The 22,156-nt window shown below is 36.7% G+C and overlaps 1 protein-coding gene across 7 annotated transcripts in view; it reads left to right on the forward strand.

Moving 5' to 3' along the window:
• The window catches only part of fryl (furry homolog, like), a 255,534-nt gene that overhangs the window by 92,032 nt on the left and 141,346 nt on the right, over window positions 1–22,156 (forward strand). For all 7 annotated transcript variants that reach the window (XM_052033379.1, XM_052033380.1, XM_052033381.1 and 4 more), the window contains 8 exons: window positions 6,036–6,175; window positions 7,138–7,234; window positions 10,795–10,874; window positions 14,816–14,896; window positions 15,814–15,982; window positions 18,160–18,252; window positions 18,767–18,865; window positions 21,500–21,601. In XM_052033379.1, coding sequence (XP_051889339.1) covers window positions 6,036–6,175; window positions 7,138–7,234; window positions 10,795–10,874; window positions 14,816–14,896; window positions 15,814–15,982; window positions 18,160–18,252; window positions 18,767–18,865; window positions 21,500–21,601 — 861 coding nt within the window. The remainder of the gene's footprint in view (window positions 1–6,035; window positions 6,176–7,137; window positions 7,235–10,794; window positions 10,875–14,815; window positions 14,897–15,813; window positions 15,983–18,159; window positions 18,253–18,766; window positions 18,866–21,499; window positions 21,602–22,156) is intronic.

The raw sequence follows: 22,156 nt of genomic DNA on the forward strand, positions 1-22,156 counted from the left end.
AACTTTGTGTTCTAAAAGCATGGGCAAGTATTCTCAGTGAATCTGTATTTTCTTTTATGGTAAACAGTTGGAATACTCACTGTCCTTAGCATTAGGAATGAGGTTTAATAAACAGAGGCATCTGGGAGCATGAAGTGAGTCACGTTGGAGGGAGGTGGGAGATGTGAAAGTAGTGGCTGGACTAGGAACAAATGGGTTGAAGTGAATCGGGGAGACATGAACAGAATCTTGAATTGACTATGCGATGGGGTTGGAGGGAGTGTGGCAGCAAAAACTGCAGTGGAATAGGGAGGACGAGTGTCAGCATGTACAGAGGAGGAAACAAACTCTATTGTGAAATTGCTTAAAGTGATGCAGAATGCATCATTTTTAATGTAAAACAAGATCAATATTTTACAGCAAAGCTGCTTCGAGAATATTCCAGAATTTAAATGCCTTAAAATTTTTTTTAATTTTTTTGTGATGATTATTAAGGTATTTTTATGGAACTTTGGTAATAAGTATGAGAACTTTTAAAAATAACAGGTCCATAAAATTAATACACTTAATGTAGTGAAGTAGCCATCCATTATTTATATAAGCAAACATTGAAAAATCTCATTTTTAAGTATGGTTTTAGTTTTTTCTTATCTGTCCAGAAAAGAACTTGTCTGATCCAAATTAATTTGATGGCATTTGAGAAGGAATTTGAGCTTAAATATGCTCTTCTCATTTGGTATGTGCTTGCATTTCTTCTAGGTTTGATTAGTTAAATGATCTGTTTTCTGCTGTAACATTTAATAATACAAGTGTCAATGTTGAATAAAGGACATCACTTGGCTTGCATTGTGTTCGCTTATGATGTCTGTGGAATTTCAGAATAAGAGGCTTGACTGATTTTTCTCTTCCACTCACTATAAATTGAGACCGCTGAGGCTATTTTTGAAGGTCTTCACATTGCCGAAAAGCCACTAATCCAGGATATAAGCTAATTGAACCTAGCTTTCTTTGTATGAGTTCTCTGCTTGTATGCTGAGCAGTGCATTTAACAACTGCTGTTCCTGCATAAGTAAACTTGAAAGGCTTGTGTCATAAAAATTTGGTAAATTGGATGATCACCATGAAAAATTAAAAAGCTTGATACCACAAGGTAGCCAAACTGAAAGAAAATTGAATATCAATAAAGATATTGTACAATTCATCCATTTAAAGATTGCTTCATAAATGATTAATGAAAGCAGTTTCCAGAATGAAAGGCTATGTTATGGTGATGCATGTGATAAGAGTTAGTTGGAATCCGTCTTTGTGAGCTTTTATTTTTTTACATAAAATACTGATTCTCCTCAGGACCTGCTACTTTGATGTAGCCATATGAATGTTAGTAGTACAGTATCTGAGAGCAACAACAGAAACACGATACTGCAGTATTGGGCCTTGCTCATCTGCCAAAGTTTTCCAGTTTTGTGAGCATCAGGAAGGTGAAGGTGATTCCAGCATTTCCTCACATCCCTTCCTCTGCCCTCCCCTTACTGGCCCACTGCCAACAATCTATTTTAAACATCTCCTCTGCTATCTCTACTGCTCGTTTCCAACAAGTGTATGGACCTGATGTACCTTGTCCATTCAGTTGCCTCCTCCTTGCCATGTTGATTATATCAAACCAGCTTTCTCAACTTCTGCCACATTTGTGTGCATTACCCATCCAGGTCTCTCAGTTATTACATTGCCTTCAAGATTGTCCTAAAGGTCTTCCCCAGTTTATGAACGTCCTACTTATGGACGCTCCCCGGTACATATGAACAAGCATTTGGGAGACCAGCAGAATGGATGGAGATGGGTTTGCCTGCTGCTGTGGGACTGCAGGCATCTTCTGCAGAATGGGAATGGGGCTTTTCCACGTGCCTTTTCTCGACACTCCACCCCTCCCTTCCCTGAGCTGAGCAAAACCGAGAGCACTGAGCAGCCTCACTCACTCATTCACTGAGTCAGTGAGGCCAGCTGGTGGCCATTCTTCCTGCGCCTACTCACTCTCCTATTGCAGCTGTGATCCTCCCCCACACACTGTCTTTGTTCATTTCCAACTTACAGCCAGTTCAGGTTATGAACAGTTCTCACGAACAGGAGCCTGTCATAACCTGAGGACTTCAGTACCAAAATGTATCAAGCTCCAACTTGCGATAAAACGCAGCTGCTTTCTGCCCTTCCCATGATGTGCTAATTTCTAAAAATGATGACAAATTTCTTGACTGTTACTGAAGTTACACCCATTTTGATTTACTGAGCATTGTGATTGATGGAAAGGCTTTGAGGCATGAGGAGGTCAGCCGCCCAGTAGTGTATTCATGCTCAGTTCTGCTCTTGTAATATTGATGCATTTAATCCAGTTTGTGTTTTGGCCATGGTAATCAACAAAAGAATCATGCTGAATGTCCTGGCAAAGATCTGGTTGACGAAGGTTGGAGTGGGGGCAGCTTTCTCTTGTTTAAGTTGGTCATTACCTGCTATTTATGAATGCAGTCAAGCAATACTCAGGAAAATCAGTCTGCTTAGGATGAGGAAGTCTGTTTGATCTCTTTTCTTGGAGACTATTCATCCTCTAAACTACCAGTGGATTCTTGGCTACTGCACATGAGGTTTAGAGAATGGAGAGTATTAACTCCCCAAACTAAGTGAACAGTGATTCTCTGCATTTTGGTCTCTATACCAGAGAAGGGAAAAAGTGGCAAAGAAAACAGCTTTACCTCAGAATTCCACTTCCACACACAAATAACCTTAACCTGGACACACATTCATTTAGTGCTGGATCAAAATTTTGAAAATACCTAGTTAGGATTCCATCACTATAGGGATTACAGTAGTTCAAGAAAAACCCCGTGATTACTGAGGACAGGCATTAGATGTTAGCCAACTAAAAGTGGCCATATCATGGGAATAAAACATATCCTTTATTGATGGATGAGTTAAAATTGTAGTATCTAGCAATATTTAGTTTCAATTACAAGTTTCCATGTGCCTAACCTCAGTACTATAACTTGACCTTGCTTAGCTTTAACTCTTAACTATAACTTCAACTCATATTTACTACTCTTAACTCCAACTCTGTGATCACTGAAAGGAGCCCATTCCCATCTGTGCAGGCAGTCATCTAGTCCACAGTTTCATTGCAAGTTCCCCCCTTTTTTTACAATTCAAAATCATCCCTGTAACAATTGATAAATGAAAACTTGCCAGTTTGATTGTACCAATTGTGTCCATTTATTCCTTATGTTCCTAATTTAATTAGTCCCTTGTCATCCATTTTCACAGAAAAGTTGTTTTCACAGGAAAGAATCTGAGCTTGTCAACACCTTGAAAGGTTTTCACTGTAATTAACACTTGAATGTTGACTGACAGGAGCTGGAGCAAAGGATTTGCTATGTTGGCAATTTCCAGAAAGAGGTTGATTGGTGTTGTTGCAAAACATAGCGCCAGGAATTTTTTTATATGGCAGGTCAGAAGGAAAGGAAATTTATAGCTGTTCAGAAAGGCAGAGGAGGGACAAAGGCACCAGCCATTCTTTGGATGTAGATTAGATTGCATCCTTGGTTAGGAAAGGTATTTTTAAATGATTTACTGATCAGTGACTTGGGAAACCTGAATTATTTAAGTCACGGTAGTGTAGTGGGCAGGCACAGCAGTGTAGTGGTTAGCATAATGCTTTACAGTGACAACGACCCGGGTTCAATTCCCGCCGCCATCTGTAAGGAGCTTGTACGTTCTCTCCGTCTCTGCGTGGGTTTCCTCTGGATGCTCTGGTTTCCTCCCACGTTCCAAAGACGTACAGGTTAGGAAGCTGTGGACATGCTATGTTGGCGCCGGAAGTGTGGCGACACTTGCAGGCTGCCCCCAGAATACTCTACGCAAAGATGCATTTCACTGTGTGTTTTGATGTACATGTGACTGATAAAGATATCTTATCAATTATTCATTTAAAAAAATAAGTTTCTATAAGCCAGTGCTGCAAAATACCTTTAAATGCAATATGGTTTAAGGATGTCAGAGGTACTTTACAGCTAATGAAATATTGTAATTCCTCCTTTCCCACAACTTGGACACCACCCTCTCAATCCTCTCATGAGGATTGCTGCGAGCCAAACTCTGAAGTGGTTGATTGCAAAGGTAATGTTGTATTTTTAGGATCTTGAGACTGAGTTGCGATTATATAGGCAGCAAGGCTTGAGGAAGCGCTGGGTCAAGCCAGTGGTCATCAGGAAAAAGAGTAATCTGATCATGGAGAATAGCTGGCAGCTGTGTGATGGGAGCAGTCAGCAAACCATTTTAGAGTTCAATTCTTAGCTACCTTTGAAATCTAACTCTGAGGGATTAGAGGTAAACCAAATCTGGAAGAAGTGAACAGGTAAGTAAAATAAATTCTTGCGACTGTAATAAGCCTCAGGCTTCCATTCATTATTTAGTTGCATCTATAAGAGCAATTTGAGTCCAGCAGCTTTGGAGAGTGTTTTGGATTATCCAGTAATTAATTGGTTCGAGCTATCAGCAGCAGGCCCAGTAGCCTTTTTAAATATCATTGTAAGATGTACACTATTTGTATATGAATGCATCTTTTTTTTGCCACTTCAAGAAGAGAAAGGCTGAAGTGTTTCATAATTCAAAAAGAAAATAACATTAGGGACTGTTAGATAGTCCCAATGTTCAATGCCTATGAAGTAAGGCTGTGTGTGTGTGTGTGTGTGTGTGTGTGTGGTGGGAGGAAAGGTAGTTGCAGAGCAAAGTTCATGTTTCCATAAAACGTGGTTAAAAATTTCACACTTCTCTTCCAAATTTCGAAGTCAAGTGCTACATCTGTAGAACGTGCAAAGGATGTGAGGTTTTCAGAATTATACCTGAATTTTGTTATTTTCTCCCTCCTGTGTCACTTCATCCACATGAAGTGACTCATAATTGGGTAAGAAGCAAATTGGTTATTATAATAAACCAGTAATCAGACAGTATGATTTACACATTTAAATTCATTAATAGCATAGACATTGTTTTGAGATTATTGTTTTAAGAAGCTGGTATCAAAAATGAATAGCATGATAGGCTGCCTGATTATCATACAATCTAGCTGGTTCTTTAATGGCCTTTAAGAAATGTGAACTGCAGTCCTGATCTCGGTGAGATTTTAATCTCACTCCAGTCCTGTGCCAGTTTAGTTGAATCTTAACTAAAAACACCATATTGCGTATGATGGAAATTTAAAATGAAACAGAAAATGCTGCAAATTCTCAGCAGACTAAGCAGCATTTGTGAAGAGAGAAACAGAGCTAATGTTGCAACTGGGAAAAGTTAGAGATAAAACAAGGTGGATAAGTAGGGAAAGGGGAATAAAAGGAAATTCTGTGAAAGCATAGAAGGAGATATCAGATAACACCAGAGGTGAGAATGCCGGGTGAAAAAGAATGATTAAACATTATCATATAACAAAAATTAGATCTGGCAGAGTTGAAAAAAAGACGAATAATTATGTGAAAGGGGGAACGAGTAGGGGGAGAACCCCCATTAATGTTGGAAATGCAAGTTACAAAAGCTGGCTTAGTTGATTATCTGTAAATGCAGATCTTGGTATGAAGTCCTGAAAGCTGGAATATATCTTGTTAGAAAATGAGGTAATGAGTTAGTTTTCCTCTATTGGCCAACTAAATCATTAATTCATTAGGCAAGAAAACTAGATATATTTGTAGAGCATCACAATAATTTGCACATAACCATTTTCACTCATGCATAAAGTGACATTTATTGAATTAAATGTCGATAATCCCAGTCATGCCCATGTTCAGATAATAAGGAAAATCAATACTACAAATGAATCCTAAGGTGGCCTTGAGAATTGCTAGGAGCTAGGTCCAGTATTGATGGTTAAAGTATTGAAGAATTTCCAGAAGCTCTGAGTTGGGTTGGGGATCAAGCCAAGTCACAGTGATGAGTGGGGAAGTATACTTTTTATTGCCTGAAATGCACAAAAGCTTTGGGATATTTTGAACTCGGGTTTTTGTGACCGTGTTTGTGATTTACAGGTGATTAGCTCTATGAGCTCAGTAGCAGAACACTGCCTTCCGTCTTTATTACGCACCTTATTTGACTGGTACAGACGGCAGAATGGAACAGAAGACGAATCATATGAATATCGGCCGCGGTCAAGTACAAAATCAAAAGGGTACGTTTATTTTATCTTTGGTTAGAGAAATAAGAAAAGTAAAGCAAATCATGCTTGATTTATAATCTTTTGTTTATGGGTTCATAAAAAATTATAGCAGGAAAAGGCCATTCAACTCATTGTGCCAATGATGGTTTTAAAAAAAGACTATTCAAGCTAATACCACTTTCCAAATCTCAGTCACAGTACATCAGTTGCTCATCTAGATGTTTTTTAAAATCTAAGTTTTTTTTCCCCTCCACTGCCATCTCAGGAAGATCCCCACCATTTTTTCAGGTGATTTTTTTTTCCCTCAACTCTCCTTTTCACTTTAAATCTTTAATTGTAACTTATGCAGGAAAAGTGAATTGTTATTAGAGGAAAATACTTAATTTTTTTCTGAAATAAACAAGCAATAAAAATATGACAAGATGAATAATATATTATTTGATGGAAGCTGCCTAAGTCTGTCACTTTTTGGTGCAGGTACAATGAAACTTTGATAATCCAGTATCTGTTTGTTTAGAATTCCCGGTTCCTGTGCTCTCTCAAATGTTACAGGGTTCACTGGAAAGTTTATTTTGCTACCTTGTAACATCTTTTAAAAAAAAGTGTATTAGAAGTTTATTGGAGTATTAATTAGAATAACATCCAGTAGTTCGGAACATCTGCCAGTCCGGCATGGCCTTGAGTGTGCCAGAGAAGTTGAGCTTTACTGTATCTATTAATAAATTAAGGCATCATACTCCAAACTGTCTGCCAAGGTGTCCAAATTTTTCCTGGGATATCCTCTTTAATACTTGATTTTCATTTTAATCCATTGCCCTATAATTAACTAATTTAAATACTTGTATTCATATCAATCACATAGACAGGAAGAAGAAACATTGTAGATGCCATGATATTGTTAAATCACAAAATTAGAACGTATAACAAGAAACAATTATAGTGTAACGCTTTATCAATTTTTTTCTCTTTTTCAGGGATGAACAACATCGTGATAGAGATTATTTGCTTGAACGAAGAGACTTAGCTATAGATTTCATATTTTGCTTAGTTTTAATAGAAGTTTTAAAACAGGTAAGCTTCTGCAGTGCTCTTGACTTTGTTTTCTCTACACAGCAAAAAATATTAATGGATATTATACCACTGCTATGTAACTTGGGGTCTTAGTCATGGCACAATTTGTAAAAAAAAAGTGGAAGAAATGGCTTCTTTTTGTGCACAGGAGTGAAGAAAGAAAATTAATAATTCACTGTTTAACCATTTTTAAAAATGTGGCTATATATTATAAAATGTTCCTGTAAGCACTTATGGTTTTCTAGAACCCCATATTTTGTAATTATATTCATGTTTTTCTCTTGTATCATGCAATAATTATGTTATTTACACAGACTTTATTCTTTACTGAATCCAATGTTTTTACCTCTAGTTTATACAGTCTTGGCTTATCATTCTTTGAAAAGTTGGATAGATTGATGACTTAAGAGCTATTATATATTTGAAGTAGAGAATTATGAGAGAAATGAATTTGAATAGAAACAATTATTTACCAGTTTCCTTTTAAGTTTTGTTATTATATCCTTAGTTTTATTATATTCATTTGATTGGTTATGCTCTTTATCACAGTTTCTGATGTGGTTCTATTGACATGTTATACTTCATGGATTTTTTTTGTGTGGTACATCATTGGTTTCAACAACAAGCAGTACTGGGTCCTCTAAATGTTGGTAGTTTTTCAAAAAGTATCTCAGATCCAACTTCAGATGAGTATTTCCTTGTGACAAAATCCTTTGATCTTGGACAACTACATTAAGTTAAACAGTTTTGTGCTGTCAGTTTACTCACATTGGAAAATGGTTTGAAAATTCTCAAGCTCAATTTAGATAAGATACTTAAATCTTTTGTTTGATTCAGGAAGTCAACTTAGGTTGCCAGGGTGGAAAGTCCCTATCTAACATCTTGCATCACTTCATCTCCTTTATATTTTCACACAGGTAGAATAGTAAAGCAAAATGGCAGATGCTAGAAATTTGAAATAAAAACAAAAAATGCTGGAAACACTCAACAGGTCAGGCAAGGTCACCCTGAGAAAGAGCCACAGACCCAAGACATTGACTGTATCTCTTTCCACAACATGCTCAATTTTTCCAGTATTTTCTACAGAATAGTCCTTTTGCACAACATATCAAAGCCTTGTTCCTATTTCTGACAACGATTTGTATCCTATAGATGCCTCCTTCTATTAAGGAAAAAATGATCCTATGGTTACCACTATGCCCCTTAATAATCTCTTACTGTATCCGGCCCATGTGGTATCTGTCATAACCTCTTTACAAGCAGGTCCCCAAATTGCTCATCTTGCCCATTTTCCCACCCAGTACTCCCATTTGGACATTGTCATTCCATTTTGTTCACTTTATTCACAACTATGTCCTTGAGCTTGGGCAGTCAACCTTCAAGTAGGGTAAAAGGGTCCTTTTCAAGATGGCAAGCTTGAAACAGTGGGGTGCCACAAGGGGTAGTACTGGAATCCCAAATATTTGCAATCTAGATTAACAACAAATGAAGGGATTGAGTACATTTTAACTAAACTTGCTGAAGTTACAAATGTGGATGGGAAAGCTTGTCGAGAGCAAGCTGCAGAGAATCTGCGAAAGAATATAAATGAGTTAAATGAGTGAGCAAGAATTTGGCAGATCGAGTTCAATGTGGGGAAATCCAAGGTTATCTAAATTGATAAGAAGAACAGAATATTGCTTAAATGGACATAGACTGCAGAATAATGCTGTAAAAAAGATCTGGGTAGCCTCATAAGTGAAACACTATGACCATACAGCTACATCAAGTAAGTAGGAAAGCAAATAGACTGTTTCCTTAATTGAAAGGAAGATGGATTGCAAACATGCTGAAGTGTTGTTACAGGAGGACATTGGTGAGATTACCCCTGCAGTACTGAATATAGTTCTGGTCTCCTTATTTAAGGAAGGATATTTGTTTATTGAATGTAGTTCAGAGAAGAATTACTAAATTAGTTCTTGGGGTGAAATAGTTTTGTTATAAGGAAGGGTTGAGCAGGGCAGGATATACTCAGTGGAGTTAAGAAAAATAAGAGGTAATTTTATTTAAATGTATAGGATACTGAGGGGACTTGACAAGGTACTGAGAGGATGTTTTTCCTCGAGGGGACTGTAGTGTAATGGTTAAGTTAATGGACCAGCAGCCAGAGTTCTGAAACCCAGTGTATAGCCTGGGTATTTAAATTCAAATAATAAGATAAATCTAGAAATAAGGCTAGTCTCAGTAGTGGTAACTGTGAAAAAACTGGGTTGTCATTAGAACCCATCAGGGAAGGAAATCTGCCATCCTTATTTGGTCTTGCATATATGCGACTTCATATCCACAGGCAGTTGGCTCTTAGCTGCCTTCTCAGTTTAACGGTAATTGAAGGTCCACAATAAATACTACCATTCTAAGTGACATCCACATTCAGTGAATTATTTAAAAATAAAAAAAAGTCACCCATTTTATTTAGCAATGTCTTCTGTGATGATTATGAACCTTTAGAATTCCCTGCCCCAAAGAGACTGAATCATTGAATGCATTAGGGGTTGACGTGGACAGAGCTTTGGACTATAGGTGAGTCGAGGGTTATGAGGAACAGTCAAGAAAGTGAATTCAAGCCATGATCTTAAACAAACTGGCTTGAAGTGATGTATGAGCAGGAGAGCAAGAGTCAGCCATATTTCTTCAATTATATTTTATCATTTGAGGTTGGATATGAGGAGACTGAAACTTTCTTTTGCTCCATTAGTGTGGGATTGTTTGGTCCATCTGTAACATGCTACTTCTACCGATAAGCATGTATGTACTTCTATATTGTAGTTTCATGTTATTTTATAGATAATTAATTGAGATAAGTTTGGTTTCCTGGTTCGATGATGATGCTTGAGTGCAGGACTTGCAGATTGCGGAGAAATGTAGTTCTGATGCTGGTGGCCCATAATAGTTCCATGCTATTTGTTTTTATAGTTGCTAATATATGTTCTGAATTTATCCCATTCAATTTGGTAGAACCAAAGGGCTATGAGGTGGTCACTTAGTACAGGTGTGGACAGATGCTGATATGACCCATAGTTAGTTGAGAGCAATGTTGTGTAGCTTTTTCCCTCGCAGAAATAGTCAAATTGATAATGGGCTTCATTTTGAGCACTTTAAGGCCTCACTTCAAAAACACTTTGCGTAAGTAGAACATTTTTCAGTAATGTTTTTGAATGTTTTAATGTTTCATTTATTTTCAAGATGTACTCTGTAGATACTGTAACACAAAAGTGATAAATAATGCAAAACCTTGAAGCAAGTGTCTAAACTTTAATGTATAAAATACAGGTGCTCAGAAGAAATGGTATAAACATTTACTATGAACTTTAAGAACAACTGGCTGTTTTTGAGGGGTGAAGAGAGTTTTTTGTTTGTTGTGTCATCTCACGCTAGAATTCAGTGAAGCCTAAAAGTTAGGATTGTCAAAGGATTGGAGAAGCTGCTTTTTAACCATTTACTTATTAGGTAAAACATTGCCTTAATTACAATTTAAAAACAGATATATTCCATAATCTGCTGATTTGTGTATTATTTTATAGATTCCTCTACATCCCGTGCCAGATGCTTTAGTACACGAAGTTCTGAACTTGGCTTTTAAGCACTTTAAACACAGGGAAGGGTAAGTTGGACCTTTGTCTACTTTGTGTATGCCTTCACAAAATGTAAGCATAAATGTCTGTGGTCGCTTGCTGAGGTGCAATGTTTTTCTGTTATCTAAGGCCACTATCCATTTTTTTTAAAGTAACCTGCAACACATTGACATGAAACAGAAATCATGGGAGACTTCAAATTTTCATATGGTCAGGACCAATCAAGTTGATAAAGTTATTTTAGTTCATTGCATATCTCTGAGACAGTTTCCCAGAACAATAAATCGTGTATCAAACAATGGTATAAGTTACTTTAGGTCGTGTGTAATGAGACTGGATTAAGTAGTAATTTTGTAGTAAAGGATCCTCTGTGGAAGTGATAACAAGCTAAAATTTTACATGGAGTTTGACGGTGACGTTCTTGCATCAAAATCCATGACATAGGAGTGGATGAGCCAGTTAAGGTGGTTTAAAAATCGTATTAACTTTTATGACAGTAGATGAAAGAGAGTACATGTTTAAAGAAATGTCTGAAACATCACTGCAAAGTCGAATTCCATTGTGATGTAAAAAGTGAAGAGGAGAGCTTTAGATTAAGAAAGGAGACTTATAATGTTGCAGAGTAGTAAATGGGAATTTTAAAAGTTAACAAAAGATGACCAAAAGATGGACCAAAAGTGTGAAAATGAAATACAACAGTAAAGTAGCAAGTATACTAAATTGAAGAGACCCTAGAAGGTGAAAATGGGTTCCTTAGAATTTGAGATGGTTGATATTGTATTGGAGGATAAACATGTAGATGATGCAAAAGAGCATTACAAACATAGCATGGAACCAAGGACAAATAAGAATGAGAAACTTGAAGTAATTATTATCAGTAAAGAAGATGTAGGAAAACAACAAATGGGACTTAAAAAAGAAGAATTCCCAGAATCCTCAGATTGTAAAAGGGGTGGCTGTATTTAAACCAAAATTCCTTGCTATCAGAATGTTCCCGGTGATAAAACAGCAAATGTAGTACTGCTATAGAGAGAGAAAAGAAAAACTACTGGCTAGTTGAAGACCTGAAATGTTAACTGTTTCTCCCTCCATGGATGCTCTCTGACCTGCTGAGCCTCTCCAGCATATTCTATTTTTTATATTTTCAAAGATGCCTTCAAGCATTCTGAAGATATAGCCAAATGTCTGAGCAGTGTTCATTCTAATGTTATTGTTTTACTCAGTCATCAGCAAAATGATGGAAGGTGTTGCTGACAGTGCAATCAAGCAACAAATTACTCACCCATACACTGCTCAGCAATATGCATTTGGGTTTTGTCAGGTCTACTTGGTTCTGGACCTCATCACAGGCTTGGTCCAATGGACCAAGGAACTGAATTCCAGAGGTGAGGTGAGAGTGACTGTTCTAAGCATCAAGTCTGCATTTTACTGACTATGGCCTCACTGAGGTAGGGTAAAACTGATGTCAGTAAGCATCAAGGGAAAACTCTCAAATTGTTGGAGTTCTGCCTTGCACAAAGGATGATGGTTGTGGTTGACAGAGGTCAGTCAGCCCAGCCACGAGGCATCAGTGCAAGAGTTCATTGGGGAAGTGTCCAAGTCCCAAATATCCTCAGCTGTTTCATCAATGACCTTCTTTGCATCTTAAGGTCAGAAGTAGGCATGTTTGCTGGTTGTGCAATATTCAATTCCATCCTAAGCAAATGAAGCCGACCATAATTATGAAGAACAAGACCTAGACTGCATTCAAACACGGGCTGATAAATGACTGAACTTCTGTTCCCCAAAATTGCTCAGTTACTCACTTCGTAGTGAGCACCACCCAAACCAACAATCTCTACTACCAAGTAGGAAAATGGATGGAATTACCATCGGGAAGTTCCACTTCAAATCATATCCCATTCTACCTTTGAAATATTTCACTGTTTCTTCATCATTGCTGGTTCTAAATCCTGGAACCCAGGCGCACTGTGGCTTACCACTACCTTCTCAAGTGCCATAAAGGATAGGGAATAAATGTTGGCTTTGCAAATGACACCCATATGTTTAAAGATGAAAAAATAAAAGGTTGAAGATGTTTTTGGTACTGATTCACTTAGTTTCCACCATCACTAACTCTAACCTCTTGTTCTTTCCCTTCCTCCCTAAGTGCTACAAACCTCATTCCTATACATTCACTTCCCAGCAGCAATTACTGAATGGTAGTCTGGAGATTTTGCTTCCCATGGGGTGCACAACTCAATTAATTTTTAATTTAATCCTTTTGTTATCATTCAATGCATTTTAAAGTTTTGTCTTAATTGTAATGCATGGGCAATATTCAAAATTCCAAGCAACTCTTTGTTTATGGTATTTTCTTTCTTTTGACGTAGTACTTTAATATGTTCATTCCTTCATGGGATGTGGTTTTTGCTGGGCAGCCAACACTTAATGTTTAATGCTAATTTCACTTGAGAAACTGGTGTTAAGCAACCTCTTAAACTACTGCAGTCCTTGTGAAAATACTCCACAGCATTGCCTGTAATAAGTTCTTGATTCCCATTGACTTCACTTTTGCTCAAGGCCTTTGATGCTGCAGCTGGTCAAATTCTGTTTTACTGTTGAGAATAGTCACTTCACCTTTCCCTTAAAATTTAGTTCTTTTTTGTTTGAGCCAGGGATGTAGTGAGATCTGCCATCCATTGATCTTGGTGAAATAGAAATAAAGCATCAGTGAGCAGAATAATCATGAGCTACTTGATGGCACTTTCAACACTCTAGAAATTTGCTGATGAATGAGACCAGTCAATTGGGGCAGTCATTTGCTGAATGGATTTGTTCAACTTTTTGTGCATAGTACATTCCTCAGCAATGTTTCAGGTTATTGGATGGTCGCCAGTATTATAACTGCATTGGAACTGCTTTGGCTGAATCCACATCTAATTCTGGTCCATGTTTTCAACATTACCTCTTGGATTTTGGCTCCCCCTTGACTTCATTTAGTATTCTTAACTGTTTCTTGATATGAATTGGAGTGAATTGAAATGGCTGAGACATGGCCTCTGTTACAGTTTGAGATCTTGGGAGGAGACCAAGTTGATTATTCACTATTTCAGGTTGAAGAAAGTTGCACGTTTCAGTCTTCCCTTTGGTACACTGGTTGAACTTGGCTATTGACGTATATATAAACGATGTTTCCTTCTAAACTAAGGACACAATATCAAAATTCATTGATACCATTTTAATGGACAAATTTTTATTTAATATTTTGATAGACTGCAGGACATCATTGGGAGGTTGGCAAGATAAGCAAATGGCTGATATAGTTGAATGTAGAACAATGTGAAGTAATAGATTTAGAAAGGAAATATACCTTCAAGGGTGAGATTTAACGTGTATAAGGAGGAAGAGTTGTGAAGAAATTTGAAAAACTACCTCATTTTTGATTGAAGCTGAGAAGGATAAGGTAGAAATTTTCATTCTTAATAATCATTGTTATAATAGGCAGCATTGGATATCCTCAGTACCACCACCACTTTGTTGCCAGGAATATTTCAAGGATGACTGCTTGCATGTTTTATCCATTGCATTCACCATATTTCACAAAGAATTAAATGTGGCATTATATTGATATTGGGAATGTAGAAGCTAATGTTCTGAAACATTTTCAACTTGCCTTCATTTAAGCAATAGAAGGAAGCCAAGGATGATATAAAATTCAGTACTAATGCTGAAGAAAGGCTTTTGGGAACTGAAATGTATGACATTTATCCCCAACTCTTTACTTAATAAATGCTAAGTTCCTTGGGTGATGTAAATGTTCAAATGGGTTTTTATTTTCTTGTCAGAATCAAAAGTACACTATTGGTGCATTACTTGCTTCACATTTTACATGATTCTGATCGGGATTTACTCTTGATCCATTTGATTATAGTTTCCAATTTGGCTCTACTATGAATTTTTATTCAGTCTCCATTTTGTTCTTTCACAGGTATTCAGGACCCAACACTGGGAACATGCATATTATTGCAGATTTGTATGCAGAAGTGATTGGAGTTCTTGCACAATCAAAGTAAGAGTCAATATCTCATCTTTTGCGATTTGAGCTATTACCCAAATATTAATTTCATTTCTGTCCTGGACCATTCCCAGAAATGGAAGAATAGGCCTCCAGGCTGTGATTTAATCCATACAATTAACAGATGTGTTCAGAAATAGCAAAAGCAGAGTTTGTTTCCTCGGTACTTGTCCATATTCAATCTAGATTAGTGTTCAATTGGTAAATTTTATACAAGTAGACATATGATTGGTCGTAGAACTTGCAGTTAACACCTTCATGTGAGCTGTAGAATGATCCAGTTTCACCCGATGAGCTTGTGGTTTAAGCATCTATCTTTCGGATCTTCTGAAGTTGAAAATGAGGATGCAAGATAAGCAAACTGTGTCCTCAGTTGACACTTTGTTAACAAATTAACTTTACGGTTTACTGAATGCTATCCATCTATGGACTACATTCTATTCACCTGTGTTACTAAATGGTTTGCTTCAGGTGATTAGTTTTAGGACAAATTAAGTAATCTGAGTTAAGTGACTTTCACTCATCTTGCAATCAAAATGTATTATATATGTCTTTGACATAGCATTTGCCTTCTAGACCGAGATAAATGTTTCCATACTGTGAAAAGACAAGTTAGCAGTAATAAAATATGAAGTTACTAGTCATGCCATCTATAAGTAAAGATTATAGATGTGATTTAAGTTAATGTATATTTCCTGTTACACCCACAAAATTAACAGTGATTTTATGATTATGATGTTGCATCCTAGTGAGTTGAGGAAAAACTGGAAACAAGGATAAGAAAAACTGAAAAGGGAGGGAGGGGAGACGATGTTGGAATAAATCTATAGATGAAGCATTTTGAGAATGCTTAACATTTATTTGTTTATTTTGTAAAATACACTCAAATAGTTGATTTCAATTTATTTTAGATTTCAGGCTGTTAGAAAGAAGTTTATGACTGAGTTGAAGGAACTTCGTCATAAAGAGCAGAGTCCTCATATAGTGCAAAGCATCATCAGTCTAATAATGGGAATGAAGTTCTTCCGGGTCAAAATGTATCCAGTGGAGGACTTTGAAGCTTCCTTTCAGTTCATGCAGGTATACTGGACTTTTTTATTTTAATCCTTTAAATCAGTCTTTACTCATGCTTAAACCTCTTGTTCAATTTTAACAGTGAGGTTTGAGGGAATCATTATGCTCCGCTTCTCTTTCCACAAATGCTGCCTGACCTGCTGAGTGTTTCTAGCATTTTTTGTTTTTGTTTCAGATTTCCAGCATCTGCAATTTTTTGGTTTTCTTCTTCTTTAATTTCTTGATGAGGAGATGATTTTTAATGGAGCCCATTTGCAGTATTGTTTGCTTAATTTTACTTTTTGAATGCTTTAGAACACCTTCCACATTCTTTTTATGTCGTTTCGTAAGGGCTGCTTATACTTTTGGATTACAGTTTAATGGACCTTTACCAGTGTAAAATTTTACTCTTTCCTATATGTTGTATTAGATTAATTCTGTAAGATACTTTGAAATGTGCACTTTTGTTAAATATATTAAGAAGAATAAATTGTGGGAAAATCCGTAGAATATTAAAATTAGACACTGCCATATAAGGGAGGTTCTTCTAGTGCTGTAGATGTGTTCCTGGATAGGGTACAATTCAGAGTTTGTTTCCTGTAGGGTTAATTAGTCTCATTTAAAATATATGATCAATGCAAAGGCAAATTTAAGTGTGGATCAACCATGTTAACAAAAAAACACAAATAGAATCTTGGTCCCCTCTAGTTAGCATTGAACAATGTGTGCTAGATGCTAACCAAAATCTCTGTTCACGCATTCGTGCAGGTTGAAGGTAGTGGATTAGGGGAGGCAATGGGGATGCAGAGCATATTTGACATTCATTTACAGAAAAGGAGACAGACATAAAATCATAGGCTTACTGCTGATAAAAACAGGATAAAAGGTTTAATTATATGGAGAACAGAACCAGAACTGTTGAATATTGATTTCTAAATGACAGACCATACTCAATTAGCTTTAAGGAATTGTATGAAGTTCTACTTGGAATTTTAGCACCAGAGAGGTAATCTAATTGGTGTGGGTTACATGCATTTTTTAAACCTAGCTGATGTGATGTCATTAAGCTAAGTCTCTGAGAAAGTTCCAAGTGGCAAAAATAGGTAAGTGGAACTGATAGTATTGTGACCATATGGATCATGAGATAGTAGGAGATTATTTTTTAGAACATTACAAGCCCTTCGGTGCAGAACGTTGTGCTGACATTTTATCCTTCTCTAACATCTATCTAACCCTTCCCTCCCACATAGCCCCCATTTCTCTATCTTTCGTGTGTCTATCTAAGAGTCTCTTAAATGTCTCTAACGTATCTGCCCCCACAACCTCTGCCGGCAGTGTGTTCCATGCACCCACCACTGTCTGTGTAAAAAAAACTTACCCCTGACATCCCCTTATATTTTCCTCCAATCACCTTAAAATTATGTCCCCTCATGTTTGCCATTGTCGTCCAGGAAAAATGTCTCTGACTGTCCACTCGATCTATGCCTCTTATCATCTTGTACACCTCTATCAAGTCACCTCTCATCCTCCTCCTTTCCAAAGAGAAAAGCCCTAGCTCTCTCAACCTATCTTCATAAGACATGCTTTCCAATCCAGGCAGTATCCTGGTAAATCTTCTCTGCACCATTTCTAATGCTTCCATATCCTTCCTATAATGAGGCGAGCAGAACTGAACACAATAGAGATAGTTAGGTTTTGTTGCATAGTGGGCCAAGAATTGCGAGTGATTTGTCTGCAACCCAAAGGTTGAGCCTCAAATAGAGGCTTATTGAAAAGTAAGGTACGGAACTGGTAAGGAATCAAGCTAGAGTACAATCAAGCATTGGACAGATGGCAGGCAGGAATATTCTTCTGCTTGAAGCAGGTGTTGGATCATATTCAGCATGAATTACACCCTCCACTAGTGTGCTGTGTTGGCCGATTGAAGAGAATTGACTGCTTTATATAAATTTATCTGCATTGTTCTCAGAATAGAGACTATCAGTGGTCATTGATGATACTTTCCTCATTTACATCACCTCGAGGCAAAGCAGATTTTAGGCCAGGCATCTGTCTGATGGGTTCTATTTTTAGCTACAAGTGCCTCCCCTGTTTTTTCTTGCAAGTTAAAGATTGCCTGTTTGTTTGTCAAGTTTTGAACTTACAATTTGATCCTATTAATAGTTGTTTTTTGGTCATTGAAATTTTTGATTTTTTTTAAACAGGAATGTGCTCAGTATTTCCATGAAGTGAAAGACAAAGACATAAAACATGCACTAGCTGGACTCTTTGTGGAAATTTTGATACCTGTGGCTGCTGTAAGTTTAATATTTCTTATTCTGACATTTTGTAAAGAGAAGTGACTGGAAATGCAACTGAAAAATGTTCTTGCCTTGCACAGTTATAGAAAGCTGGGAATTGATTATACACATGGATTTTCCTGTACTATCAACATTGTGAAAATTAACTATTCCAATAGTGATGTTCTCTGAAAAAATACACGATACCTTTTTCTCCAAGCTACAACTTCTAACACTGTTAAATTCATGCACATACATTGTTGGCAAAAGGAAACAGAAAGGATAATAATGGTGATATGCCAGTTTAAACCACTGTGTTGCAGCTTCACATTTCACGCTGGCATAAAAGTTACTGAGGTGCCAGAATTCTTTAGTATAACAAAACAAAGTAAAAAAAAAATGAGTGGGGATGTCAGATTCTGGAAATGGCAATGGCAATAACTTCAGTGTTATGTGCCAAATTAATATATTTTGGATTATTTGAGACTTGTGTTTGCAGATAATACTGATCTCACTAATCTTGTTTGTTTAGGCTGTTAAAAATGAAGTGAATGTGCCATGTCTCAAGAATTTTGTAGAGATGCTGTATCAGACCACATTTGAACTTTCATCAAGAAAGAAACATTCATTGGTAAGTGTTTCGAAAATGCCAAGTTTGTGCCAAATGCATGTACTTATTTGCCAGGATAAATGTAGATACCTTGTGGTATTGTTAAAGAAAAATGTTTACTTACAGCACAGGTGTCCAGGTATTATATTCACAATCCATCTAAACAAATATTGGATAAACATTCATTGCATGCTACATGTTTTGTTAGAATGCAGGGTGGCCAAATTTCCAATTACATTCTTTTAAAAAAAGACTTGCTTGCGCTAGATTAAAACCATAATGGATGCCCATGAGGAATGCTATATTTTGTTTTTATTTACTTAGTGTTAGCAGTAATGTGCATTTTTAACATGACTAATAACATAAGCTATTTTGAAGAGGGAAAAAGTTGATTTGCACTTTGACTTTAAATATGTTTTTTGTTTTACATTGTGGTCACGCAATTTTCGGTCCTTTGTTTCTTTAGTTTTCCAATTTAAATGAATGGAAAGCTCTCTTGATTCTCTTGTTTAGTGCATTAATAGAAATTCTACCCTAGTTTTAATTATTCTTCTCATCACTAAAATTTGGAGTGAACAGATTTATCTGACGTTGTGTCCAAATCTGATCTCTTTTGTATTCACCTCAAACCCACCGACTTTGCCTCCTAACCTACTCCTTGACCAAGCTTGAAAACACCAGACCTAAAATCTGGATTAGCATTGCCTTTTGCCTTATCAAGCTTCTTTTAGAATTATAGAGTCATAGAGCCAAAATGACAGCACAGAAGCAGGCCCTTTGGTTCACCTTGTATATGCCAATCCTCAAGTCCCCACTTATACTAATGCCATTTATCAGTACTTGGTCAGTAGATTTCTTGGTGATTCAAGTGCTCATCCAGATACTTCTTAAATATACCTGCTACCACCATCACCTCAGATTCCAGATTGCACACACCCTCTAGGTGAATTTATTTTTCTCAGATCCCCTCTAAATCCCTTACTCCTCTCATTAAACCTATACCCGCTGGTTTTAGATATCTTTATTATGGAGAAAGGTGTCTCGCCATCCACCCTATCTATGCCCCTCATAATTTTATATACCTCTGTCTCCATCTCCACCTCCACTGCTCCAAGGAACAAAAACCCAGCCTATCTAGTCTCATTTCCCAACGGAAGTGTTCCATCCCAGGCAATATCCTGGTAAATCTCCTCTGCACCCTCTCCAATGCATTCATATCTTTCCTATAGTGTGATGACCAGAAATGCACATAATATTTCAACTGAGGCCCAACCAAAGTTTAATAAAGTTGTCCTGTCTGTGCTCTTATATTCTATACCCTGGTTAATGAAGGCCAGCATCCCATATGTTTCTATACCACTTTGTTGCCAACTCTAAGGATCCCTCTGTTCCTCAATGCTCCTCAGGGCCCTACCATTCATGGTGTACGACTTTACCTTATTAGACCTCCCAAAATGTGTCACCTAACACCTATCAGGATTAAATTTATCTGCCATTGCTCAGCCCAATTTATCAGTTGGTTAGTATTGTTCTGTAACCTGGGTCTATACTCATTATCAACCTCAACACCAATTTTCATGTCATCTGCAGACTTACTAATCATATCTCCTACATTCATATCCAAATCATTAAAAGCAAGGTTCTCAGATCTCATGGACTCTAACCTCTTGGACCAGCTTTTCATTTGGGAAGACTTATATGAAATATTTTGAAATTTTTTTTCAGTGTTTTACATATGTGGTATACCCCCATGTTATGTCGGTCATGTAATGGAAATTTGCCCTTATGGAACTTAGAAATCACTATGAAAACTTTGAGATACAGAATAAAGGTTCATTCTTCCAGAACTTGTGTGGGAAAATAATAAATAAAATGTCTACAGAGAATTCAACTGGTTTACCAAGGACAGTGATCATAGGCTAACGGTTCACAGCAGGAGGACACTTAAGAGATTTGCTTTGGAAATTAACAAGGCATTCTTTTTATTAATACTCCGTCCAACAATGTAACATCCATTTCTAGTTAATTAAAACAACTACCCTTTCTCTTCTGCTTACAATGCAATCAGAATTCCCTTGCCTATTGACCCCACATTACTGTTGAGAGAATAACCTCATAAGAACACATCTCCACCTATAATGTGGTATTCAATGGAGAAGAAAGGCCTCGCACAATGGAAAATTGTGAAATGAACAGTTCTCTAGGAACACAGCCCTTCTGTAAAGCGGGAGTACACTGTATATGATAGTTGTTATGGATGTCCAGTTTTGTTTGAAAGTAGCTCAGAATCTCATGTGTGTCATTTGAGTTTGATCCTACTATTAAGAAAGTAGTTCACTGGGAGAAGTAAACATGTAATTACTTTGCTAAATATTTTGGAATAAGTTTATTGAATCAAATAATCTTGAATTAAAAGGCACATTGTTACAAAAAGATGTATTTTGAATGAAATAGTCTTTCTTGAATTCAGACGAAATATCAGAATTAGTAGTAATCACATATGCATAGAATTTCATACAAATGCATCTCCATTTTACCTCGTGAAACTCTGACTTTATCCCCTTGTAATTTCTGCCAGTTACTTTATGGCATCATTTTGTGATTATCTGTTCCTGTTCAGTGATACTAGATTAATTTTAATATTTGTTTTTCCAGGCCCTGTACCCATTGGTTACCTGCCTACTGTGTGTCAGTCAAAAGCAGTTCTTTCTCAACAACTGGCACATATTCCTTCAGAACTGTCTTTCTCATTTAAAGGTAGGGAAAGGGCAGTGAACACAATTGGTTTGATTAACATATATGCATTTAAGAATTCCTTTCAAAATAAATCTATAAAATGAAATTAATGCACAACACATGGGCCAAAACAATCTGAACAAAAGGTAGAAATCTAATCTTGGTGTGCATGTCACTAGCCCGAATATTGTAATCTTGCAATTTTAAATTGTTTAAATTACCTTATTTCATTCCTATAATCTTTGTTTTGCTTTTTGAATTGTTTTGATTCTGATCATTTTGAACACCGGTATTTTTCTCCTTAGATATAAGTAAATTCTGGAGATTATTATCCCCCATTTGACTTCCATTTATCCACTCTTGGTTTAAACTTCTTAAAAATAAAGCAATACATCTGGACCAGCAACAAGTAGAAATGTTTGTCAATGTCTAGTTCCTGTTCAGTGTTCCGTTTTGTTTATGTCCTTACATATGGAGTTTTTTTTTTGGTTTTGAATGTGGAAAATTATTTGGGTTGAATTAATCTTTGAATTTCTGATAGTTTGATATGAGGCATGATTTTTTGCTGTAAATTCC

This window comes from Pristis pectinata, chromosome 2 (genome assembly GCF_009764475.1).
Source record: "Pristis pectinata isolate sPriPec2 chromosome 2, sPriPec2.1.pri, whole genome shotgun sequence".
Taxonomy (NCBI): Eukaryota; Metazoa; Chordata; class Chondrichthyes; order Rhinopristiformes; family Pristidae; genus Pristis; species Pristis pectinata.